The sequence below is a fragment of the Drosophila pseudoobscura genome, chromosome X (assembly GCF_009870125.1).
Source record: "Drosophila pseudoobscura strain MV-25-SWS-2005 chromosome X, UCI_Dpse_MV25, whole genome shotgun sequence".
Lineage (NCBI taxonomy): Eukaryota > Metazoa > Arthropoda > Insecta > Diptera > Drosophilidae > Drosophila > Drosophila pseudoobscura.
In genome coordinates this window covers 66,661,118-66,687,107 of record NC_046683.1, presented here as the reverse complement: position 1 = coordinate 66,687,107, position 25,990 = coordinate 66,661,118, and the positions used below count along the sequence as shown (strand labels likewise).

General features: G+C 49.8%; 5 protein-coding genes across 8 annotated transcripts in view; 2 read left to right on the top strand and 3 right to left on the bottom strand.

Moving 5' to 3' along the window:
* Window positions 1–121: 121 nt before the first annotated feature.
* On the bottom strand, window positions 122–9,016 carry LOC117184515 (BTB/POZ domain-containing protein 9-like). Its single transcript, XM_033382592.1, has 2 exons — window positions 7,406–9,016; window positions 122–156 (listed from the first exon to the last, which is right to left on the bottom strand). The coding sequence occupies exon 1, from the start codon at window positions 8,511–8,513 to the stop codon at window positions 7,449–7,451; it is 1,065 nt and encodes a 354-aa protein (XP_033238483.1). The 5' UTR covers window positions 8,514–9,016; the 3' UTR covers window positions 122–156; window positions 7,406–7,448.
* LOC6900963 (zinc finger protein 595) lies at window positions 1,519–4,165 on the bottom strand. Of its 3 annotated transcripts, none has more exons than XR_004469917.1 (4): window positions 3,548–4,165; window positions 2,576–3,487; window positions 1,881–2,031; window positions 1,519–1,759 (listed from the first exon to the last, which is right to left on the bottom strand). XR_004469917.1 is itself a non-coding variant. In XM_002134628.3 (2 exons), exons 1-2 carry the CDS (start codon window positions 4,040–4,042, stop codon window positions 2,627–2,629), a joined length of 1,356 nt encoding a protein of 451 aa, XP_002134664.2. In that variant the 5' UTR covers window positions 4,043–4,165; the 3' UTR covers window positions 2,492–2,626. The 3 variants fall into 3 exon arrangements, 1 of the variants encoding a protein (XP_002134664.2); XR_001453031.2 differs by having other exon boundaries at window positions 1,521–1,759; window positions 1,881–2,006; XM_002134628.3 differs by lacking the exons at window positions 1,519–1,759; window positions 1,881–2,031 and having other exon boundaries at window positions 2,492–3,487.
* On the top strand, window positions 4,281–6,907 carry Bulli (regulator of MON1-CCZ1 complex protein bulli). 2 transcript variants are annotated; one of them, XM_015186943.2, is made up of 7 exons: window positions 4,281–4,579; window positions 4,636–5,119; window positions 5,181–5,570; window positions 5,627–5,885; window positions 5,944–6,343; window positions 6,401–6,605; window positions 6,671–6,907. In XM_015186943.2, the coding sequence occupies exons 1-7, from the start codon at window positions 4,472–4,474 to the stop codon at window positions 6,748–6,750; spliced, it is 1,926 nt and encodes a 641-aa protein (XP_015042429.2). In that variant the 5' UTR covers window positions 4,281–4,471; the 3' UTR covers window positions 6,751–6,907. The 2 variants fall into 2 exon arrangements, with proteins under 2 accessions (XP_015042429.2, XP_001354228.3); XM_001354192.4 differs by having other exon boundaries at window positions 5,178–5,570.
* Window positions 9,017–9,132: 116 nt separating the features above from the next.
* Vps8 (vacuolar protein sorting 8) lies at window positions 9,133–13,254 on the bottom strand. Its single transcript, XM_001354193.4, has 3 exons — window positions 13,012–13,254; window positions 10,770–12,938; window positions 9,133–10,695 (listed from the first exon to the last, which is right to left on the bottom strand). Exons 1-3 carry the CDS (start codon window positions 13,111–13,113, stop codon window positions 9,247–9,249), a joined length of 3,720 nt encoding a protein of 1,239 aa, XP_001354229.3. The 5' UTR covers window positions 13,114–13,254; the 3' UTR covers window positions 9,133–9,246.
* A 907-nt stretch (window positions 13,255–14,161) lies between these two features.
* Window positions 14,162–25,990, top strand: part of sfl (N-deacetylase and N-sulfotransferase sfl) — a 64,494-nt gene continuing 52,665 nt past the window's right edge. The window contains exon 1 of the mRNA XM_033382589.1: window positions 14,162–15,086. The gene's annotated coding sequence lies outside the window, so the exon portion shown is untranslated. The remainder of the gene's footprint in view (window positions 15,087–25,990) is intronic.

Genomic DNA, 25,990 nt, shown 5'->3' with positions numbered 1-25,990 from the left:
CAGGACTTTTGTGTGTTTTTAATAAACTAAAAAGAACTTCATAATTTTTTAAGAGGATTCCATGCGGATCTTTACAACTCGATCATTGGGTATAAAAAACAGGAAAGTGAGAAAAGCTTTGAATTAAGTGGATTTTATTCGTATCAGCATATACACCTATTAGCTGGTGCCCAAATTGTTGTTCTTTAAACATTGGAAACTATATTTGAAGAGTTGTCAGAAGTGAACTGCATTCTGGGGCTCTGATCAACCTGGCCATCACACCGAGATTCAACCTTGTACAACTTTCAACCCGAATGTACCGAACGGCACGCTTCGTAATGCCAACTCTCAAAATATGGCAGACGGCGCTGATCATATTCACATGATCCCAGTGAGTCTGGTCGCATGAGACCTCCAAGCGGATTTCTGAATGGCTGCAGTTGTAGTTCCAAATACTTATCTGGTTTATTAGAAACACCGCGCACAGTTGGATGACTAGCTCATTCGGGTTGTCCGTAAAACGGAGCGCATGGTGCTTTTCGGATGCCACATCCTCACATGGCAATACGACGGTCCGGTGGGGCAGATTCGTTCCGGTGTTCACTTGATCAATGGCGTCGAGCAATTTGTCCGATTCGATTATGCCAGAAGGACGCACCACATGCAGCAGATCATCGATACTCATGAGGGGGAGACGTACGAGCGAGACCACTGTCTTGATGTCCTCGCTGGGATTTTTGTCGCTCCATTTCCATACTGCTCGAAAGATGTCTACTTCGGGGACATACTAAAAGTCACGTCACAGAAATTCCTCAAGGGATTGCTTGGTGAGCATTTGGAAGGAGTCATGTTTGAGTACGTCGTACGCATTTTGATCCATGAACGTCTGGCATTCTTCGATGCTTTGCTCCAGATCGCAGCGCTTGGCCGCATTTAGGATCGCGCACACGTTGCTGACGGACATCTTCTGCTGGAGGTATCCGGTTATAAGGGTCTCAGGGTAGCCCAAGCAGTAAAAATGTGCCAAATCGCGTACATCGATTAACATATCCACGTCTAGTGAGGAAAGAGGTAGCTTGCCCGTGTAAAGGTACTCGAGGATTGCCTTGAAAGGCTCAAGCGGCACCTCAAGCCGAACTTCTCGTTGCCTCGACTCAAGCATGCTGCCACAGAGAAGGGCGCGGAAGTACTCGCTGCGCTTCGCCAGAACTTGGCGGTGGCCCGGCAAGCGCTGACCCTCCACCAGGAACTCTACGTCCGAGCTTATCTGGAGACTGGCCATGTCCGCAATGAAGGCGTCGAATTGTCGGCAGTTGTTTTCTGGGTGCTCATTTCCTGTTTTCTGGGCGTGAAATAGAGGATGTCAATATTTGTACTCCTTGTGTTATTTAAACTTACTTCATTTCGTTTTCTTAAATAATTTACGCGCACAGCTTGTCTTGTCTCTCGCAGGTGAAGTTGGCAGCGCTTGAATACAACGATTGGCTCCTTTAGCGACCTATCGATACTTTGATGCCAAGCCAATTTACATACATATGTATATCAATAGCTTCTTTAATTTGTTTAAATCAATTCCGCAATAATTGTTGTTATATCTATGTTTTTGGGAGCTTCATCGATTACAGCTCTGGGTAATTTTAATTCTTATTACCGATCACCACAATCTGCGCATGGTAGAATGTTATTAACCGACGATACCGAACGAAGATTAGAGACTGCTTTAAAGGTCATGTACATATATACTTTTTTAGATTGTGCTTAGTCCGCGGCTTTGGATCTGAGAAAATAAGAAGTGAGAAGTCAGTAAAAGCGTGGTGCAGTATGTGTATGTTATCTGTATGTGTGATGATTAAAGTATAGATTTGAGGGGATTCCCTTTCTTTGTTTTCACAACATACCTTGTGAATTGAAGCGTTTTTTCTCGAATAACGGCGCTATGATCAGAATATACCCTTGTAAGTCCTTAAAAAGAGTACATAAGAGTTTCTATGTAGTCTCACAGTTATGAAGCCAACTCGATGAATCTGTCATTGAAAGGAAAGGAATATACTACTATTTATGTTAATATAAAAATTCGCACAGGAAAACAAAATAAATACATAAATCACTGCTACTGAGAATGCACATCGAAATTTAGCATTCTGCAATGGTTCTCTCTCTCTCTCTCTCTCACGCTTCTCACAACAACAGCCACCTTTTTATCTCGCTCTCTTCCGACAGGGGGCGCACATTGCACGATGAAGAGAGAGCAAGAGATAGAGACAGAGAGAGAGAATGAGTAAGGTAACAGTGTGATATCAAAGGAGTCAGGATGCAAGATCTGAAATCAAGGCTTCATTCAAGACGGACAGACATGCCAATATCGACTCGGCTACTGATGCTGATCAAGAATATATACCCTTTATGGGGTTGGAAACACTTCCTTCTGGGTGTTACACACGTCAACTTCCAACAGAAAACTAATACATTCCCAAACTCTTCGAGCACCAGATATAAAAAACAGTTTAAATCCAAGCAGAGACCGCAAACTAATATTCAACGTGGCTAAAAAACAACAAATGTATCAAAAAATATAGTTTGTCAATGATCTAACCTATGGCTTGAAAGAATTCAAATACTATAACTCCTGGGATCTGCCTCTCAATTAGGATTCCACAACCTTAACAACAGGAGGCTTTGCCTGATCCCGCTCATGGATCTTTCGGTGGGTGCGCAGGGCCGCAGGCTGGACGAACCGCTTGCCACACACTGCGCACCCGTAGTTCCGCTCCCCCGTGTGCGTCAGCTCGTGGTACTTCCGCGTGTCCGGCTTGGTGAATCTCTTGTCACAGATGCTGCAGGCATAGCTCTTGGTCTTCTCGTGATTCGTGCGAATGTGCATTTTCCTGCTGGTGGAGCTGTTGCACACCTTGGAGCAATGCGGACAGGGCCAGGTGCGCTCCAGCGTGTGATAGTTGATGTGCAGCTTCAGCTCATTCTTTGTTGTTTTCTTGGCGCCGCAGTGGGGACACGTGAAGTTCTTGATGCCCCTGTGCCGCATCATGTGCACCTTGAGCTTCTCCTCGCTGAGGAAGCGTACAGAGCAGCCCGGCTCCTCGCAGGCATACGGCTTCACCAGCTTGTCCTTGTGCGTGAACCGATGGTGGTTGAGGGCAGCCAGGCTGTTCAAGACCCTGCCGCAGAACTCACACACGTGCAACTTGAGCTTCGGTCCGATTCCATGGCTCTGGCGTTTGTGCATCACCAGAGTGCCCTTGTGGCGGTAGCTCTTGCTGCAGCCCTCCTGGTTGCAGGTGTACCACGTACCCGTGCCCTCATGCTCCCGCAGGTGTACATTAAGGTCCTGCAGCCGACTGAAGCTCTTGTCACAGCCAGGCTCTGTGCAGGGAAAGAGCAGGTGGCCATCGTGCTCTCGCATATGCGCCTGCAGGCGACTGTCATCGACAAACTCTTTCGAGCAGGTGTCGCACTTGTAGCTCGCACCCGGCTCTTCCGTTGGCGGAACCTACACGATCGGGGAATTCTTGCATGTAAATCAGAGGTTATTTAATGGACTCCCACTCACCTCTTTAGGATTTGTCTTCGTCCGTTTCCCTGCCTTTTTCTCTACCTTTTCCTTATTTCCTCTTTTTATTCTTTGGCATGGTTTTTTCTCTTGGAATTCGCCATCGACCAGCACCACCTCGGTGGCTTCAAGGGGGGGCCCAGGGCTTTTCGTTTCCAATGTGCTGAGCGGCATGTCGTCCACATCGTCAAACCCGTCCTCTGATTCCACAAGTGTAAACTCCAATTCCCCCAGTGTGCAAGCGCTTTCCTTCTGCAAGCGCCATTTATTGTCGGCCTCTATGCAGAGTTTGCGGAACGAATGGTACTTCTCCAGCTCCCCGTAGCAGCCGCTGCACAGCTCGCTTGGCAAGAAGTCCTCCTCTTGGGGGTCCACTACCAAATCTGTGCAGGCGGTGAACATTGCGGCCACTTCGGGCAGTTGCAGCAAGTTGTATGCCTCCTCCTTGCACTCAATGCAGCCGGAACAGATGCGGCACTTGTCCTGATCGTCCATCTCAAGGGCTTTTCTTTGTAAACATCAGGAAACTCTGACTTCAACAATTTCTCTGATTTGTAATCTTATTTGTATATGTTTTATCCTTCACAGCACTGCAATCAGATCAGCTGTTCGCCCCAGCTGATTGTCGATAGGCAAAGTGGATAGAGATGAGCATACTTGTCAGCATATCCACTGTGACTGTAAAACATTGAAAAAATTAAAATTGAAAATAGTTCAATTGTTGCGTCACCATCCACTGGATATAGGAAAACTATTATATGTGGCTATGCAATTTTCACACGTACATGTGAAAATAAAATGAGGCGATCTTCATGTAAATGTGACCTCTGACAATACTGTGACTCACGGGGGACTACTGAAACTCATCTCTAATGGTGGGCGGATGAAAACAAGGTTTATATTTTGTTTTTTCTTTCAAAAACGATGGACAACGCGAATGGTATCCATTACATTGAGCTGTCGCGGAATCCCATACGCTTCGATGCCGTCAGCCAGCTAACGAATGTCTTCTTCGATGACTCCAACAAGCAGGCAAGAACGGCCACACACACTTGAAAGGAATATTAAAGTCACTATCTGTCTTGCAGATCTTTGCTGTACGTTCGGGCGGTGCCACAGGCGTCGTGGTAAAGGGCCCTGTCCCCAACGAGGACACGGTTATATCCTTCTGCATGAACGATAGAGGCGGAGCCATTCGTTCGATTAAATTCTCGCCGGATAATCAAATATTGGCTGTGCAGCGGAAAGAGAATGCAGTGGAGTTCGTCTGCTTCCAGGGGGAGCAGCCTATGCTGCAGGACATCATCACGCATCAGGTGAAGACGATGATCCATGGCTTCGTGTGGATCCACAACAGGGAGGTGGCCCTGATATCCAACACTGGCGTAGAAGTCTACACTGTACTGCCGGAGAAGCGTCAAGTGCGTTCTGTCAAGTCCCTGAGCATCAGCATCAAGTGGTTCGCGTGGTGCTGCGATGCCAATGTCGCCCTGCTCTGCACCACCGAGGGCAACAGCCTGGTGCCCGTGCTGGTCAAGCAGAAGGTCATCACCAAGCTACCAAAGGTGGATTGTGAGTGATGCTCGGCTGTACTCTATTTACAAGTCTTCTTTAATGCCATTTCTATCAGTAGCCAGTCCCAGTCGCGAGGTTCAGGAAAGCAAAGTCACTCTCGGACAAGTGTATGGCGTCCTGGCGGTTCTCATACTCCAGTCGAACAGCAGCTCAGGCATGATGGAAGTGGAAGTTCATCTGCTAAACGGTCCAGGGTTGGCTCCCCGAAAGTGCCATGTTCTGCGCCTCAGTCTCGTAGGACGCTTTGCCATCAATACGGTAGACAATCTGATTGTGGTGCATCATCAGGCCACTGGGACATCGCTGCTCTTCGACATATCCCTTACCGGAGAGGTCATTCAGGATATCACGTACCATGCCCCCATTACAACGGGTCGTTCCATCAAACCCTTTGGCTTGAAGCTGCCCTCTCTATCGCCCGATGGACAAATCCTCCAATGCGAGCTGTGTAGGTAGATTCGAGGGCCGTTTTCTATATAATCTGATGCCAAAAGTGCCTTACAGATTCCACACATTGGGTGCTGTTCCAGCCGAACATTGTGATCGACGCAAAGCTGGGATGCATGTGGTACTTGAATCTGTGCATTGATCCGATTTGTAATCTGATTTCCGATCGCATACGTCTCACAGAGTTCCTGCTGCAGCGAAGCAGTGGCAAGCAGGTTCTGCTGAAGGTCCTCGGACAGCTGGTGGATGATCAATACAAGGGCACGCTGCTGCCCGTCCTAGAGACCATTTTCAGCAGGATTAACAAGATCTATGCGTATGTCAAAGTTCTTCCGAAAGTTTGGGAAACCCTTATAACCCTTGTCTCTCTTCAGCTCCTGGGTGCAGTTGGAGCTGCAGAATCAAACGGCACAGCCCTCGAACGTAAAGACATCAACGGTGAAGCACACCTCTCCCCCCATTGTACTCATAGAGCAGTTGGATATGGTTCAGATATTCCAGAGGATAGCCAGGAGGCCCCACACCGAAACTATTTTGATGCTGTACCTCCAATCGTTGAATAAATTCAACATTGCCGCCCAGGAGGAGCTCTCGAAGATGATCATCAGCGAGCTGATTCACAATCATAGCTTCGATACACTGCGTCGTCTCGTTAGCTATTCCATGGTGCTGGAATCAAAGGCGGTGGCCTGCTTTCTGCTCTCCCATTCGGATGTGGATACGGCCATATCACAGGTGGCCATCGATATGCTGGGGAAGATTCAGGCACATGAGGTAAGCCACTATCTTCCTTGATGACTGGATTGTGTAAAATGTGTTCCTTCATTGCAGATCATCATTGAGGTGATGTTGGGGCAAGGCAAAGTGATTGATGCTCTGCGTTTGGCCAAGAATTCTTTGGGCCTTGATAAAGTCCCTGCTCGCAAATTCCTGGAGGCTGCCCATAAAACCAACGATGATTTGATATTTCACAGTGTTTTCAGGTTCTTTCAGATGAGAAATCTAAAATTATACGAGACCCTGGCTTTTCCCAAAGGTAAGTGGAGGAAACTATATCCAATTTTCAAGATGCATCATTGAATATATTTTCTTTTTAAACAGCTGAACAGTGCACGGAGTTTATACAGCATTATAATAGCACCTTTCCTGTGGATAACTCCCTGAAACCTCAAATAAGTTGAGGAACTCTATGAGAAATGTGATTAAATGGGAATTTTCAGAGGAGAAAATCCCAAAATCATTTCCACAATCGGAGTGCAATATAGAATATAATTTGATATTGTATTATACACATATATGTATAGTCTATAAATAACCTTTAAGGATATATTTCCCTGAGGATCAGATAGCATTCGCAACGTATTAATCGAGGCACGTTGGTAAAAAGAGGAGGAAGAGCGAGGTGGGAGAGTTGATTGCTCTCTCTCTCTCTCTCTCTATATCTCTCTCTTCATCGTGCAATGTGTGCCCCCTGTCGGAAGGGAGCGAGATAAAACGCTTGGTGTTGTGTGAAGCGTAAGAGAGAGATAGACACAACCATTGCAGAATGCACAATTTGCACTAGAGCTAGTTATGTTCTAATGTTCGAATGCCATGGTTCCTCGCTTTCTCTCTATGTTTGACGCATCTCGCGGCTTGTCGCGGCTCGCAGCGTTCCCTCTCGTTTTGTTTCATTGCGATCAAGGAATCCAGCTAAGATCGGTATTGGCTTTCTTTGAGTAGGGTTTTTGTATTCTTCTATCAGCAAAAACTAAGAGTAAGAGACGTCACAAAGGTCAACAACCACAGTCACAATATGGAGCGATCGCTGATATTCGTATCAGCATATATGTACACCTATTAGCTGGTGCCCAAATTGTTGTTCTTTAAACATTGGAAACTATATTTGAAGAGTTGTCAGAAGTGAACTGCATTCAGGGGCTCTGATCAACCTGGCCATCACACCGAGATTCAACCTTGTACAACTTTTAACCCGAATGTACCGAACGGCACGCTTCGTAATGCCAACTCTCAAAATATGGCAGACGGCGCTGATCATATTCACATGATCCCAGTGAGTCTGGTCGCATGAGACCTCCAAGCGGATTTCTGAATGGCTGCAGTTGTAGTTCCAAATACTTATCTGGTTTATTAGAAACACCGCGCGCAGCTGGATGACTAGCTCATTCGGGTTGTCCGTAAAACGGAGCGCATGGTGCTTTTCGGATGCCACATCCTCACATGGCAATGCGACGGTCCGGTGGGGCAGATTCGTTCCGGTGTTCACTTGATCAATGGCGTCGAGCAATTTGTCCGACTCGATTATGCCAGAAGGACGCACCACATGCAGCAGATCATCGATACTCATGAGGGGGAGACGTACGAGCGAGACCACTGTCTTGATGTCCTCGCTGGGATTTTTGTCGCTCCATTTCGATACTGCTCGAAAGATGTCTACTTCGGGGACATACCAAAAGTCACGTCGCAGGAATTCCTCAAGGGATTGCCTGGTGAGCATTTGGAAGGAGTCATGTTTGAGTACGTCGTACGCATTTTGATCCATGAACGTCTGGCATTCTTCGATGCTCTGCTTCCGATCGCAGCGCTTGGCCGCATTTAGGATCGCGCACACGTTGCTGACGGACATCTTCTGCTGGAGGTATCCGGTTATAAGGGTCTCTACGTAGACCAAGCAGTAAAAATGTGCCAAATCGCGTACATCGATTAACATATCCACGTCTAGTGAGGAAAAAGGTAGCTTGCCCGTGTAAAGGTACTCGAGGATTACCTTGAAAGGCTCAAGCGGCACCTCAAGCCGAACTTCTCGTTGCCTCGACTCAAGCATGCTGCCACAGAGAAGGGCGCGAAAGTACTCGCTGCGCTTCGCCAGAACTTGGCGGTGGCCCGGCAAGCGCTGACCCTCCACCAGGAACTCTACGTCCGAGCTCATGTGGAGACTGGCCATGTCCGCAATGAAGGCGTCGCGCACAGCTTGTCTTGTCTCTCGCAGGTGAAGTTGGCAGCGCTTGAATACAACGATTGGCTCCTATAGCGACCTATCGATACTTTGTAACCAAGCCAATTTACATATGTATATCATTGATTGCAGCTCTTGGTAGTTTTAATTCTTATTACCGATCACCACACTCTACGCATAAGACAGTGGTAGAATATTATTAACCGACGATACCGAACGAAGATTAGAGACTGCTGTAAAGGTTATGTATATATTTCTTTCGCTTCTGCTTAGTCCACGGCCTGCTGTGAGGGGCTGTAGGGTTGCTTCGTAAGCTCCCTTGGTCGATGTTTGGGAGACGGATCCGTATAAGGCTTATATGGTTAAATGTTGAGCTTTTGCTGGCTGGCAGCCGTAGTCACAAGCTGTATCGATAGTGACAATAGGGGTACTCTAAAAGTCGCAGCTCAAGATGTTGAACTACCTTCCGAACAAACAATTCATGAGTTATATATATTCTTAGAGAAATATCAAAGAAATTATATAAATACATATACATTTATTCCTCGAGCGAAGTGTAGTGGAATGCGACCCGCGCTAACGCGGAGTATTCCCGAAAAAGCCTCCGTTTATCATGCAAATTTATTTACGTACACATCGAAATATGGGAATAATATTGAAAAACAATAAATAAATAGAGGGCATGGGTACGGACGTGGAATATACAGAATATTTAGTAGTGCTAACAGAAACGTCTGGGCGGGGCCTTCAGCTGCAGAGCACCCATCTCCATGGCCGAAGATGGGGAAAACAGCCGGCGATTGGTTCGTGGCAGCCGCAGGCAGCTGCTCGTTTGTCCATCGTCTCCTACTGGAATCTGCGCAAAGCAACGCGGACACTCTTCCACTGGCACTTGGGGGCACTCCTCCAGGCATTCCTCGTGCAAGGCGTGACCACAGCCGCCCATCACGAGGATCTGCGTATGGTTGGACAGCCGCTGACGGCAGATGCAGCATTTGGTGCTGGTTATCCACAAGCCACGCCGTGCCAAGCGCTGCTGCTTCACAAACTCCATATGCAAGTCCTGGCACAGAACCTCTGCACCAGTGCGAAGTGCCTCCGTTTGATGCCGCGAACTGTCCAGCATTCCCATCAGCAGATCCTTGATGTCCCCAAAGCTGCTGTTCACGTTGTGGGGCGTGTTCATGATCAGCTGCACGAGATTGTGCAGATCGATGTGCTGCGAGGCCTCGTGCAGCATGGATTTCGTGATGGCCTGTAGCTGCTGGTGGGGCAGAATGTATTGCAACAGCGAGAACCAGCAGCGCTCCAGCTCCTGCGGGGGCAGCGTTCCAACGGATCGGGCGAGCAGAGCGCAGATCTGCCGCGCCTCCTCCACCGCCTGCTCGCCGACCGCATCCCTCAGCAGATCCATGGAGAGCTCAAAGGCTTTCGCATAGCTCTCCTGCTTCTCGTAGAGGTAGATCACAGCTCTATTAAGTCGATGGCGCTGTGCAATGGCAATGGCTTGCTCCAGGCGATAGCCGGAGTTGTTGGCTAGAAATTCCGTCACGGCCGCGGGTGTTTCCAGTTTGCAAAAGAGTTCCAGGAGCAACTCCATCTGTTCGGCATCCAGCTCACACTGACGCTCATTGAGGCACTTTAAGAAGCAGAAAAGCAGAGCTTCCTCCTTCAGGAGGTTCTCCAGCAGCTCCATAATCCTCTCCGGGTAGTGCAGGGCTAGCAGCCGCGTTGTTTCCTTGGCATTGATCGCCAGCAGCTGTCGAAGATGTCGCTTCAATTGCGGATAAATGCATCTCTCTGGGACAGACACATGTCGTTCCATATACGCGAACATCGTCTCGTGCCTGGACTCATTCTGGATGTAGCAATCGAGGATGTTGTCGTACCGCTGCAGCTTCTCCAGGAGATACTCCACCACATAGTAGCATCGGGCACGCTCTGCCAGAGCCAGCTGCTCCTCGTCGGTGCTGATGTCCGCCAGGCAGTTGCTCGACAGGAGCTCATGCCAGGCACTCTCCCGCTCCGAGTGCTGGCGACTGCTCTCATTGTCGATATGCTCCTGGGCCAAGTGGCTGAGGACGCGCTGCAAGAGATGCCTGTCTCGCGGCAAGCATTGCATGGAGATTTGTTGGGCAATGAAGTTCAGAAGGCAGCCAATTTCCGCCCACTAGAAAAGAGGGAGAATTACAAAAACATTACAAAAGGAGATCCTTCCATGAGGTTGTTCTGTGCTGTTCTCACTGTGGCATTTTCGGGCGTCATGATCTCCAGCAGCAAATAAATGATCCTCTTGCGGTGGGAGAAGCCCAGCTCGTTGCTGAACTCCCGCTCCTGAAAGGCCAGCGAAATGACATTTAGGGTCTCCCGCGTGTCGAACTTCAAGAGAGCCCGCAGATAGGGATACGGCGGCTCCTCTTCCTCGTGACCCGCTTTGGAATGCTGCGAGGTAAGACACCTCAGGACGTCGTTCTTCACCTGATGCACCTGCTCCACGGGAATGTCCCCGGTGGGATAGCCCCTGCCAGCGAGGCAGCTGGAAACGTAGACCAACAGACAGTTCCCCAAATCCGTCTCCTGGGACGTGACCAGTGGCAGGAGCTCCGTCAGCGCTGCAGTGTAGTCATTGAGGGCCTGCGTGTTGAGGTAGATCTGTGCGCGGTACAAGCGGTGCCGCTTCACTGCCTTCAGCACCTGATTGAGGTCCAGGCACATCCAGTCCAGCTTTAGGATGAGCTTCTCCAGCTTCGCGGGGGAGCGCTCCAGCCAGTAATCGACCAGGGCCTGCGATATCACCGGATTAATGCTGTGTATGGTCTCCTTTTCGATGTGCTCCGAGATGTGCTGCAGAAAGAGCTCCGTGCTGTTGCCCTGCAGCTTCTCCCAGAGCTGTGTCCACAGGAGCTCCAGTTCCCCGATGGTGATCATACAATTGACTATGGATCCCAGGCAATAGTCGGGGGCCCGCGCCGAGTTGGCTATGTATTCCCTGAACAGCATTATGATGCGCTCTTTGGCTTGGGCCCGCTTTCGGGGACGATCCACGGAGGCAACGTAGCCATCGAGGGCCAACTGGCAGGCCTCCTGCCATCGATGGTGCTTCACCAAGTAGCTAATCCTCTCCGACCACGTCCGCACGCCAATGATGTGCAGGGAACGGGCGCCCAGGACATACAGCTGCGTGCCGCGCGACACTACGGAATTGTAGCAGGCATTGCTGCCGGCCAGGGCGAACGCAGGAGAGACATTTCCCCCCGTGGCCAGTCCCTTGAACTGCGCCGAGCCGTAAACGAGTCCTGCATTGGCCATATCCATGCACTCGAGCTCCTTGCTGGAGCGCACATCCACCAGATGCAGAATCTCCGAGGTGTCCAGCGATGCCACGCACTTGGGTCCGAGCCAATGGGCGGAGAGAAGGCTTCCGTGGAGCTGTACGTGTCGTAGGTAGAGCAGCGTGATCCGCCCATTCGACACGAAGAGCTGGTGGAAGAAGAGCTGATTTCCGCGACCCACAACGATGACGGGATCCACCGAGCGAGAGGTGTCCGCCGCTTGGATGAGCACCAGGTGCCAGGCGAGGAGTGGCAGGCAGTCGGGAGGCCCCTGCAGGACATGATATTTGATCACACGAAGACGCGGTCGGACTGTGACGATAAAGTACTTGGAGAGCGTCGCCAGAGCCACGATGCAATACTGATCGAGGTCATGCCGCCCCTGGGAGTCCATGATGAGAGGCTCCACGGCACAGACCTCACCACGGGCTCCAGAGAAGAGGCACCGGGAGCTGCAGCCGCGGATCCCCAGCTTTCGAGTGAAACTCAGCGACCAAACAGATCCTCCCGCATCCGCGCAGAGCGCCAGGGATGAGCGCGATGTCCACTTTACGTGCAGGACTCCAGTATTTGGGGTAATCACATCGAAGAGCTCTCGCAGAACATCCCCTGTGTGCGTGTCCAGCATGGCGACCAAGCCGCGGGCATAGCCAGCCAGTAGACGCGTGGAATCCGCGTTGAATGCGAGGCTGGAGACGGCTCCGTGGCCGTGCTTGTCCTGGTGGGCCCACCGCAGCGTCTGGGTCACATCGAAGTTCAGGATGTGGCCGTGTGAGGTGCCCACGGCTATGTAGGCGGCCACGGCACAGGCGCTGGCCGCTCCAGCGTTCACTCGCTCCCCCGCGGACGACAGTTGGGCTGATATGCCATGGAGGAGGGTGTATCGCATGATGGAGCCTCCGCCGCTGCGGCCGTCGCCACGGAGAGCGCTATCCTCCCCTATCGAGGGGGTGGGAGTGGCATGGGGCACCGGCATCCCCAGCTCTGAGGCAACGTCCGAATCGGCCTCAAATTCGCTGAGCACCGCCTCCAGGGTGGGCAGGACGTCGGTGGGCGGAATGGCAAACTCTGCATCGTCCAGCTGTTTGTGTCATTAATAAATTTTCAAGTGAATAACGATTTTTCTTTGCTCTTTTCAATGGAAAAACACTCACGTCCTCAAAGTCGAGCTGTAAAGATTCGGCCAGCAGGCTGTCGGTGGAGCCGCGATCCGACTCCAGCAGCGACTGCAGTGACGGTGCCTTCAACTCGGACATGCTGCACCCTCCGCTACGTGGCGTAATTGATTAATTATTTATGAATTAGTGCGATAATGTTTTACTGAATGAAATAATTTTTACGCCCACCCCACCAGTGTGGACCGCGGATTTACCGATAAATTTATCAGAAATATACCAAAATATACCGTCTCACTTTCAAAATATATACTGACGAATTATTCAAGTTCCAGTGCTCATAACAATGAACCACCAGCTCGCTACCTGGCGTCAATTCATTACTTTATGAAACTACGTAACGTTTATTACATTTATATGTTAATTTCAATAATGATTTTTAATTGTGGGTTAAATTGGCTGAGTTCTTTCACTGTTTACTGTAAAGAACGTTTTAGTTCATGAACCCAACTTCCATCCGAACCTGAAGCTCATACATGCAACGAAAAATTGTGCATCATATGCATAAGTAGGTCTAAGACATGTCAGTCTCATAACAAATCATTACTAATGTTTCAAATCAGCTTGGCAAATAAAATTGTAATTCAAATTACAAAAAAAATAGGGTGTACAAAAGTCCATATCGCCGGTTGACAAGCAACAAGTGTTCAAATGACGTAACATTTCATGCTCCCTTACATTTCATTTCATCCTCGCTTACGTTTTATTCTTTGGTCTTTTTTGTTTAAACCGTGTTTTGGACACTATCAACGGCAACGAGTCTTTAAAATTAGCCAGTCTTATAGAAAATGTATTTATTGATATGTTTAAGCTATGTGCTCAGTGCCGAGAGTTCTATCTAGCTAGTAATATTAAACCGAATATCAAAATAAAGGAATACGAATTCCTATCAAGGACAGCGAACGATTAACCCATTGTCGACCAGTGGGTATTAAAATACTCTCCACGAAAACTAAAAAACTTGAAGAAAGTTTAGCAGTGTTCAGGTAAAAGATATCGTGGTATTTGCTTATTTAGCAATGATGAATATAGATCAATATAAAAACAGTGTTCTTTTCCGCGTTGTTACTCAAGCTGTTCAAATGTTTAAATAGAGGGGGTTAAGTGGGCTAAGCTCGAACGAAACGATAAATGCGCGGTCACACTGTTCGCAAATGTTATCAAAACTTCCAATTTTTTTGAGGCGAGCGGTCGCAGCGCGTCGTTGTAAACAACAATTCCAATAAACGAACGCGAAACACAGCGTGCTGCTAAAACAATTCGCTGCTAGGCGGTAGGCGGATAGATGCGCTAATCGGCCAGCCTTATCAACAAAGAGTCAGCTCGCGGATCAAGGGGGCAACGAGCGTGGAAATTTCGATTTTTGCCTGCGACGCTGCTGGTTTTTTGTTGCAAAATTACCCCAATTACCGCGCAATGTTCGAAATACCATTACAATATTCCTCAAGAATTGTGCGCGATTAAAAATGTATAAATAAATTTTGTTTATTTCCGTGCGGTTCATGGCAGCGGAAGCGGCGGCGGCGGCGGGCGATTGATTGCCAATTTCTCTAAGTTTTTTTTTTTTTTGTTTCTCGCTGGCATGTTACGCGCCTTTCATTCACGAGAACGTTTGTGTGTTTGTGCGTGTGTGTGGGTGACGTAAACAAATGCAAAAAGCGAATGAGTGTGTGCAAGAATTCGAAAAATGCGCTTGTCGATTCACGTGCCAAATAGCAACAAAAGCAAAAACAAAAACAAAAACAACAGCATCGAAAGTGGAAGAAGCAGCAGCAGCCGCAGCAACAAGAAACAACCGTAATTCCAGTGTTTGGCAGCAGCAGCGGAAGCAGGGAAATTGACATAACTCTTTATTTTTCGCATTGTGTTCTCTGCGCCTCTGTTTTGGGCCTCACATTCGTTGCATTTACCAGCTGTGCGAATCTGCAGTGGTAGTGGTGTGCCTGCCCCCGTACATGTGTGTGCGCGCAACACGTTTGTGTTTGTGCTGCTGCGTAAGCGAAGCCAGCGTTGACGTCGGCGTCGACAGCGTCCGTGCGTCACAGATGCGACAGGTAAAAAGAAGAGGCAGCAGCCAGCAAAGGCTTGCCCAATTTCCCCTTCCCCCTTCACCCTTCTATTTCCCCTTGAAATTTACATAGTTAATTACTTACCCAACACGAGTGCTCCAAATTTGAGTCTGTAACTGTAACTGTAACTGTCAATGTGCTCTGAATAATTCCGAAGATACGAATACGAATACGAAAATATGGAGATACATATTGTAGATATGAAGCTTATCAATTAGTGGCCGGCGACGGTCGTCGGGCGGCGGGCGGCGGGCGTCGGTAACGACAGCAGGTAATTTTCCACACGCAGCACAGACTCTGCACCGTGCCGCACCGCACCGCACCGCAGCCAGGGCATCGATTCTTTTGTTTTCGACTGCCAGTGGGATTCTGTGGAAGTGATTTCTGTAATTAGAGTGATTTCTTGGGCAGGAATTTCTGCAGTGAAGCGATGCGATCCCTGTGGCGAGGGCATTTCCCTAGCTCCGAACACGTGCGTCTACGAGCAAGTGGGCAAGTGGGGGAGGAGGGTATGGGGAAACCTTTCTCCTTCTTGTATTCTTTATTCGCAATGGCTCGTAAAGAGGCAGTTTCGGAGCCCCCTCTCTCCTATATCTCCCTCTCTCGTGCCACCTTTATCCCCCATTTGTACCCGACAAATGAACGATCGTTCACTTCCCACGGGAGTGATTGATCTGCAAGGGTATGTCATGCTTCGGCTAGCCCAAAGCTTGCCTCGCTCTTATTCTTACCTTCCTTCTTAGTTCTCCGTTCGTCACACGTTACGCTGGCGTCGGTCGGCGAGCGTCGGGCGTCTGTCTTCGGGCGTCTGTCGTCGTGGCCCCTAACTTGTCTTGGAACTTGGTCCAGCAGCAGCGACGGCGGGGACATGGGGCTGGCTGGACTGGACTTCGGACGTCAGTTGCTTGCCGCGCTAGTTTTTCCACATTTGTCGGAGATACCCTTTCCGAGAGAGAGAGAGAGAGAGAGAGCGAGACAGAGATAGGAAGAGTCGCAGGGGCAAAGGCTGTCCATTAGGTACTCCCTCCACATCCCTCTAAATACGATATGATATACGATATTCCCATAGGTTCTCCTCTTTCCTGGTCCCCCTCGCATAGTTTCAAGACCAAATTTTGTTCATTCTTTCGATGAAGTCTTTGAATACAACTTTCTGGTATTCCATTCAGCATTATTTATTTGTTGTTTTGACTCTTTTCCCAAGCAATCAACAGAGAGAGCATTCCATATTTGTTGTGCCTTTCCCCTTTCCCCCTTTCCCCCTAATCATTCTTGTTTATTATTGTCCCCCCCCATTCTCTTTGTTCCCCTCCCTCCCTTTCCATCTCCGTCTCCGTCTCTCCTTTGCTCTGTGCTTGTCGTTCATGGTCAGAAAATTTATTGGTCAACATTTTATCTTTGGCCCCCAGACCGGACCGGACCGGACCCCCGTCGGAGGGGCAGCCGGCAACCGGCAACCGGCGGCACCCACGTAGAGCAGAGCTCTAGATTCTAGCGACTCCTTTCCCATCGTGCAACTTGTTTGCTTCTCTCTCTCTCGCTCTCTTTCTTGGGGGAACACACGCCCACACACACACACATATGGGAGAAGAGAAACTTAACGCTTCAACACGCCACAGATTTTCCACCGAAATCAACATCCATTGGAGTACATATTAGGGAAAACGGTGTGGCATGGGACAGGGGGCAGGGGGCATGTGACAGGGGGCAGTGGGAATGGGGCATTTTGAAACACACACACAAATATTTTCAACATAAGTTATGGGCATTTTTTGCGCTCCCTTTGCGTATGAAAAGTTTATGGGAAATATCTTAATTTTTATAGACCTCGTGGACTCATGGCAGCATAAACCCCATAAATTATCGGTGAGGAATGGAATGGTGGAATGGAATGGAATGGAATGCCATCCGCTTTTCCCGTGTGTGTGTGTGTGTGTGTGTGTGTTTTACGCGGTTTTTTGTTGTTGTTTTCCGGCATTTCTGGGCGCATACTTTACGTGACTTTCTGCCTCCGTTTATCGTGCGGCGGATTGTTTATCTTTGGTGCCGTGCCGCCGCCGCCGCCGCCTCACAGATACAATATTTTTTCGGTGCTTGTGCCTGGCTGCCCCCCACTCCCCCACTCTGGTCTGCTCTGCTCTCTTGTGGCAGTGGCAGTGGCATTCGCATCCAACAAATTGGCAATTGCTGTGGAATGGACGACTCCAACAGCATCCAACTCCGAAAAGCGTTGCAGCTGCCTTTGCCGCTGCCTTTGCCTCTGGCTCTGCCTCTGGATCTGCCTCTGGCGGGACCCCGAAGAAGGCCTTCCCTCTGCAGACCCTTAACCCTTTGTTGCCCACGATGATAAACGATGGCTTGTTAATAAATCAAATGGAAAATTCCATGCGTGTGTGTGTGTGCGTGTGTCTGTGTGTGTGCAGAAAGTGGAAAAAGTTGTTGAAAGTCTTTCTCTTAGTCTCTTTCTATTATACACTGAAAGAAAGCCTATTTTCAATCTTCCACCCCGAAACATTCATCGATGGCTCCCAAAGTCGCTCCAGAAAAACAATTTCCCGCCAAGAGAGCGCTGCCCTGGCTTTCCCTGCCTTTCCCTGCCTTGCCTTTCCCAAGGAAAATCAAATGGGCGGCTATTGGAGGTATTTCGATCGCGAGGACCTCGAGGGCCCATTGTCTTCTTTATTTGCCGCTCGCTTTTCTCGGTGTACCGTTTGCTTCCTGCCTGGGGATGCATGCCACATGATTGGCTCTCTGCACTCAGCAGCGGCAGCAGCGGCAGCGCAGGATACACTCGTATTTCATATGCCTTTCGGTAGATTTATGAAGTGCGCCCAGTCGCCTGGCGGAGAGGAGGCAGAGTCCTTTACTGCTGAAGCTCCTGCCCCTGCAGTCCCTGTTGCCCCTGCTGCCTCTCCTGTATCCTGCTTCGAGCTTCGTGCCTCTGCTGCCTTTGCGGCATTCTAATAATTTTTTATTGTTGTCGCTTAAGTGGCCCATTGTACAGCTGGCAACATATTGTGTGCTTGCAACATGCTCCTGCCACTTCTGCCACTTGATATATGCTACGTTTTTGTTTGATTTTTTGGAGCTGGAGGCAAACATCCTCCAGCCCCAACCAGTTGTCCAATTTTCGTTTTTTTTGCATCTCATGCCATGCCCTCGTGGCGCTCAAGGGGGGCGGAGTGGCTCTCTGATGGAATACTCTCATAATTAGACGCTCTGATTAGTGGATGGAACTGGAATAGCGGCCTCTGAGGATTCCTGTGCTGCTGCATTGATGGATGGAGAGATCAGCTGGTGGGGATAGCCGTGGGGCAACTATGGGGCATCATTCAAGGTAGATCTTAAGCAGATTCCGAGGGTCTCCTAATACTTCGTCTAGGAACCCCTCTTACCGCATCCCCCTTCGGTTGAGCTCTGATCCTGGAAGTCGAGAGCCTGGAGTCCATTCTTCATGCCACATCGGCCCTCCTCTCCCTGCCAGTGGCTGTGGCAGTGGCTGTGGCAGGCAGCTCTGACAAATCTCGTTTGATGCGGCTTAAGATGATGATGCATTGAGTGCCCCAGTTGTGGGCCCCATCCATTCGTTCATTCATTCGCGTTTCTTTCATGCAGCAGCGGGTCTCGAGGTCTCGTGGTCCCCACTCATGGATGGATGCGGCTTAGTCATTATTTTGTGTGCCCCCGCGTGCACGCCATCGAAAGTGGGGGCCCAACGGAGGAGCTCGCTCGCTCAAGTCCTAGAAAAGAGTGCTGCCCCGTCATCTCCCCGCTCCCGGATGAAGGATGAAGGAGGTCAGGTCCCGTCTTGTGTTTAATAAATGATTTGCTGCTGCAGCAGCGGCAGGCTCCTCCATAGAAGCTCCTTATTTGTGTTTCTTTTTATCCCCACTGTGATTATGATTTCGCCGAAGAGACAAAGGAAAAATAATGCCAAATAATCCGCTCGCAGGAGAGCAGAAAAGGTCGACCCGCCCCGCCCAGTGGCGACCCCATTTGGGTCTCGTTTTGGGGTTCGTTTCGTTAACTGAATTTATAAATAATCTGCCACTTTTCTATCTTCCCTGTTCCTCTGTCTCAGTCTCCCACTTCCATCGTTCCTCTCGTGGCTCTCCTCCAAGCCGTCCGTCGCGTGATCGTTCCATTCCGTTCCATCCCCGCTGCCCATGGCTAGTGTGGGACAGACATCCATCCTGCTCCATTCCAGGGGATCTCTCTCTCTCTCTCATTTGTCGCTCTTCTGGCCCTCCACAGCCGCCTTCCCTGCGCCCTCATTAACCCTCTAGTGCCTCTATTGCCCCGCGCCAGTGCTGATGCATATAACAGGATTATGTCTATCGATTTATTTCTAAGCCCGCATTGGGATTGATTTCCACCATCCAACAGTTTTTGGAATCTGCGAATGTTTTGTGTTTTGTGCTTTTGCTCTTCTCTTTTTTATTATTATTTTTTGGTTTTTGTGTGGGTTCCCAGCGCTAATTAGCAGCAGCACAGATTCTGTAGAATTTTCTGTTCTATGAGATTTGTTCAACGCGGATTCCCGCTGCTGCCGCCACCGCTGCCGCCGCCTCTGCCACCGCCTCTGCCACCGCCGCTGTGCTAATGACTATGCTAATAATTGCTTTTGTTTCGGTGGTATCGCCGCCTGAAACTGCCACTGCCACTGGCACTGGCACTGGCACTCCTAGTGCTGATGATGTGGCTGCCACAGCTGCCACTGTCCGTCCGTCCGTCTGCCCCTCCGTCCGTCCTCTTTTGTTTGAGGATTCCCAATAAAAGCAGCAAAAGCGCGCGAATGCCCTCCGTTTCTCCGGGCAGTCTGCAGTTTTCGGTGTGGATCTCATTTCATCGGAATTCCCCTCGTGAATAGTGTTTTCTAGAATTTATCCACTCAACGGAAGGGCCAATGATTGGATGAATCGATGTTTGTGCCCCCAAAAGTAGGACGGACAGGGGAGTTCCCCCAGAAGTCGCTCCTTGGCTCTCGAATGCCTAAACTCTCTTTGGGAAGTGATCCCCAATTGTGTGCACGATCGAATGAGAACCCGTCTTCCCCCCTCCCTAATCCCCTTTTGATGCCCTTGTGGCGCCCCACCTCCTCTTCCATGCGTCTCGGGAATAATGTTTCCCCATGAACTAATAGATTTTTCCAACTGCCAAAATTGCCACTGCCACTGGCACTGCTGCTGCCACTGCCACTGCTGCTGCCTCATTTACTGCAGTTCTGTGCACGCCGTAAGCTGCTTTGCTTCCCTGCCGCTCCCCTCTCCCTCTCTCCATCTCTCTTTCTGGTTCTTTTTCTTCTCCTTTCTCGTATTTTGTGTAGTAAATGTTTCTGTCAGTGAGGTCTTTCATTGCTGCAGCTGCTGCCCCCCCCTCAAAGTGTTGCAAAACGTTGCCTCCGAGTCCTTGGAGTGTGAAAACCCTCGTAAGTTATTAGTCCCTCCATTAGGAGGCGATGCTGCTTGCTGCCAGGGTATTACGACTCCGAACAGATGTTTGCAATTCACAGAAGAAAACTTTCAAGGTAGATCCTCAGTGCGAAGGACATTTTGCTGAGCTGCTGCCGAGGGAATGCCTCCCGGGAAAACTTTATTATCATTTCTTGAACGAAGGGGCTGCTGTCGTTCCCCTGCCGCTGCCCCTGCCCCTGCCGCTGCCCCTGGCCCTCTGGTCGAACTCCTTCTGCCAGCGCTTGAGGTAGGCGTGGCTGACCAGGTTGTAGGAGTCCAGATAGTTGTCGACGCAGGCCCCGATGCAGAGCCGCTGCTCGGGCGCCAGCGAGGTGGAGATGCTGTCCACGCAGCTGCGGAAGCACCTGTCCGATATCCTGGCGATCATCCGGCGTACGTTCTCCACCAGGAACTTGCTCTTGATCTGCTCCATCGGGGAGTCCTGCGCGGGCTCCTTGGGAGGACCTTCTGTTGCCGAATCTGCCATTTCGTTGCCTCTATTTTATTCGTTTCGTTTTTTTGCTCCTGTATTTTAAAACGTTTCGAATGTTTTGTTGCAACAATTTGACGGCTTTGCCACAGCTGTGTGCTATTCCACTTTTTTTATATTTGTCTTTTTGCTATTCCTGCAGTTTTTTATTTGGCCAAAACACACACACGCACACACACACGCCCCACATTCCACACTGACGCACTGCTGGCCAAACAATGCGGCAGCGGCAGCGGCTTTTGGCCGTTTTTCACACACATTTTCCCCCCCTCGCAGCCCCAGCCCCAACCCCAAAAACTTGAAAGGTTTTTCTTGCGCGCTGCAGCTTTTCCGCTGCTGCGGCTGCCCCCCCCCTCTGGGTGCCCCCCCCCCCCCCCCCCCCCCCCCCCCTCCTAAAAGTATGATGTGCATGTGCCGTCTTTTGTCCTATTTTTTTGTTAAACAAAAATTTGTACTACACTGCGCCAAAAAAACAACAAAAACCAACAAAAAAAGGGGGAAAAGAAAACATAAGGAATAAAAAGATGAGAGCGGAAGGAAAAGCGGAATAAAATAAAAAATATAATAAATTTTAAGCAAAGCTAGCTGTAAAGCCGCCTTTTGTTAATGGGCGGGTGGGGGCGTGGTGCGGTGGTAGGGGCAAAACTTTATACCCGCTGGCCATCGTTCGAGACAAGGTATATTGAGAGGGTGGGGTGAGGGGGCGAGAAAGAGCCGGAAATAGGTCACCCGTGGCGGGGCTGCCTTACCGTCCGCTTGAATGTACCCTGCCTCTTGGCCCAGCCTCTTCCTCATTTATTATTTCTTTTATTTTTTGCATGCATATAATTTTTTTCTTCTTTTTTTTGTTATGTTTTATGCGTTGTTCCTCCTCTGCACCACACACACACACACGCACACGCATGGTTTCTGCTGATTGCTTTGTTCCGGCGCTTAAGCGTACCACTCCTCGTGCTTCTCTCTCTCTCTCCCTCCTCTCTCGCTCTGTGAAGACTTTGTAATGCTTTTTACGAGGGGCATTATGCGATATTGTAGTACAACATTTTTTATGCACAGCCAAAGCAAATTTCGCATTTATTTATAACGCCATAATACCAGCACTATTTTGTTGTTGTTTCCACACATACATACATAGGTGCTGCTGTTAGTGTTTTAGCTGTCAAATTAGTGCACAGTTTTGCAGTGCCGGGCATGTCAAACCATCAAATTAGGCGCCGTTCGAGATCCAGTTGGTGTCAAACCCCACACGCAATTTTGAACGCTGCAAAACCCCAGCGCTAACTGTAGCTGTGGCCAGGCGTCGAGAGCTCTCTTTTGAGTGCCGTCTGGCAGCTCTCAACAACAATTCAAGCCGCGGAGAGAGAGAGAGGGAGAGAGCGCGAGAGCGCAAGGTCTAGTTGCTCAAAGAAATCGATCAGAGAGCGACATTCTTCGCTGCGTTCGCTCGCCGCTGCAGCGCGATGGTGAGTGGCGATAAGCAAGGAATAACGGAAGGTGCAGTCGGCCACTCTACATACACATGTATGTATGTACATGCACACGTACATATGTGTATGGATGTAATGTATTGATCGTTATTCAGTGGCTGTCAAACTGCCAGTTTAGTACTTCCTTCAAGTGGCTGTAAAACTATAAAAATTTGCTACTCTGCAAATTTGATGTAAAGCAAAAATTGGCACAGAGCCACAACCAAAAACCAAAAATCAAATTACAACAATATCAAATGACATTTTAATTGCATGTTGGGGTGTGCATGTACGGGTACACACACACAGTCCTCGTGAAATGTTGCCGCCGAGAGTGGAGGAGGTGTCTGAAATTTTCGCGCATTTAGCTGTCGTCGCCCCCCTTCCCCCTTCCCCCTACACCATTCCGTTCCGTTCCGTTTTTGTGGACAGTTTGAAACTTTTTTGTTTTGTGTGCACCTTTGACAGGAGCGGAAAATGAAATGTTTGCCCGCCAGCCAGAAACCGCGATGGACGGCCAGCAAAAACGATAAGGGATAAGGGGTTAGGGGGATAGGGGATAAAAGGAAGCGCGACATGTCCATGCGTGGGCTGGCTGGCCCTTTCCTGGAACGCTGTTCATTTATGTGTCGCCGTTTTTAGTTGCTCTAAAACTTTGCCTCCCGCTCTTCCGCGCCTCCGCTCTCCCGCTCTTCCGCTCTCCCGCTCTCTAAGCTGCCGTTTTGTGTGTGAATTGATGGGAAGAGATTGGATTGGATGGAAATGGGATTCGGTCCAGATTTCAAATGGGAATGGAGATGGGGGGAGTGGGGGAGGGGGAGGGAAATATCGAAATGGCTCACATAAAAGTCAATTTGTAAAATGGTGCGTCAGTTTTCGGGTTGGCCATCAATGGAGTGGAAAGCTTCCGCCTCCTCCTCGTCCTCCTCGTCCTCGCACCCGGATTCATGGACAGCCGGACAGAAAAAGAGATATTCGATTATCCGCCGGATTTGCGGAGACTGATTTTCGGCAGTTTTGGGTTTTTTTTATTTTTATATTTATTTCTAGCTCCGAAACGTGATTTGTGGCAAATGATTTCGTTAAAAGTCTGCACCCTTTCCCCTTTTGGACCATTTTCGATGTATCCTAGTGGAGCCCCGTACCCGTACTGGAATTTGGGAGGATATTTCCGTGGCTTTTGTGCCGCTTTCGTGCACTCCAAAGGCTCCACTCGCCTGCAAATCCCCTGCAATGATTACCAATTAATGCAATTCCCTTTTTAGATGCGCTTGTCCTTTCCCTTTCCCCCCACACCACATGGCCCCCTCCCCCGCTCTCTCTCTGGTCTCCTTTGTGTACGCCACTCATTACTGTTTCCCGTTAATTGCATATTCGAAATGCCCCCAAAAGATCACAATCATTTAGCCATGCCACGTGCCTCAATTACAAATTCCCCAAGGTGCACTGCCACTCTCCAGCCCTCTCCTGCTCTCCCTTCTGCCCTTCCATTTCCATTGCCAATCCACAATCAAACGCACAGATACACCCACACACATCCGCACATCCATCGGGTGGTTGTGGGGGGTGTGGGATGGGGGTGCAATTGGTTTTTGTTCTCCTTCTTTCAGTTTTAAAACGCATTGACTCGTTTTAAGTGTAATAGAGTTGCCTGTCGGCCACACACACACACACTGATGCACAGATCCACAGATACACTCACAGATGCAGATACAGCTACATCTAAAGCTATAGATACAGATACAGATACAGATACGCCCAAACTATTGGCAAATGCAAATGAAAGCCAGCCAAAAGCAACAAAAGGAAAACCTATGGCCATCATTGGGGAAAAGGGCAAAAGCCAACAACTACCCGACCCCCTCCCCCCCGGGCCATCCGCCCACTGCAAAAATGTACAACAATAAGAAGCGCTTTAGCCCCCAAAAATACAACACAAAGCCGCTCCCTCTGCCGCTCCCTCTGCCTCCTGCCGCCCCCTGGCAAAACCCCAACTGCAACTGCAATGCGACAAGGGGATGAGAGGGGGGGGGGGAGCGACGGGGGAGAGGGAAAGAGAACCCATAACTAGAGCAAAAGAGAGGGCTGGAATTAGCAGCAGAGGCAGATTGGAGGGGCGGGGAGGGGGGTGAGCGGGGAAGCCTATAGAGATCCGGTCCGAAAAACGTTTGAACTTTGAGTCCTTGACAAGTTCCTCGAAAATTTGTATAGAGTGGAGCGTGGAGAGAGGAGAGAGGGGGGTGGGGAGGGGAAGACAGAGCTGATAGATTGTAATCCTTGCATGGAGCTTTCAATTGGCTCCAACTGCATCCTGCTGCGCTCCCCTTGGGGCACAGGAGGCATGCCCCCGAGGCGGCAGACAGCAGCAGCAGCAGCATCCAAACTGTCAATTGGCTTTGTGTGTTGTTCGATTCGAAGGGAGAGAGAGAGGGACCCCCCCCCCGTAACCGCCCCAACACGAGGAGGATAGTGCGAAAATGATGGGGCAGGCAGGAGGAGAGGCAACAGCCACCAGTGTGGATATTGTGTGTGCCTGTGTGTGCCTGTGTGTGTGTGCGTGTCCTGCGTTAATTTAGTTTTGTTGTCATCGAGAGGGACAGACTGGACGGAGGAGGGAGGAGGGAGGACGGAGGCCCTTCCTCTGGCAAAAACAATTGAAACAATACCGAGGACACAGGACACAGAGGAGCCACAGTGAACACCGGCTACAGTGCTACAGTGCCCCTTGCACAGTGCACGCCCCCTAATATCCCTTTAATGACTGGAGGCAATCGTCGGGGAAAGGCTTTCGCTGTAATTTGCTTTTCATTTGCTGCTTAAATCTGCCGCAAAATGCTTTTATTTCTTTGATTAATTGCCAGACGACGGCTTGGCTCCTGGCTCTCCGGCTCCTGGCTCCTTGGCCCTCGCTGTGCGGATAATGATAATGAGGGGCCTTTTTGGTCCTGCCAAAGGTCCTGGCCCCCGAACGGGGGTTGTATCGTACTGTTGGGGGTGGATTGCGGGGTGTCCTGTCCCGTCCCGTCCTGTAGGCGTTTTTCGTTAACAATAAATAACGCTTGAGACAGCGCCCCTTCCACCCTTCCACCCCCCCACCGCCAACCCCCTCGAGCCGTCGAGGGGTTTTGTGCGCTCCCTCGAGTGGGCCGCAGCCGAGAATGACGACGAGGTCCTTTGATCCTTGCGAGAACGTGCGAAAACGTTTTAACCTGGCTAAGAACTTTCGCCCCGAGATTGATGTGGCGTCTAGTGGCGGAGACGGAGATGGAGATGGGGACGGGGTTGGCGGCGGAGTCCTGGAGTCCCGGAGTCCTGGAGTCCCACCTTGTTTGCTTTTCATAATGAATGCGGCTTGAATCAAAAGAAGGAAAAAATAAGCCAAGGAAAAAGTGAGAGACAGCACACAGGATACGGGATACGGAGTACGGTGTGCGGGGCACGGAGTACGGAGTACGGGGTGCGGGATACACGATACACACA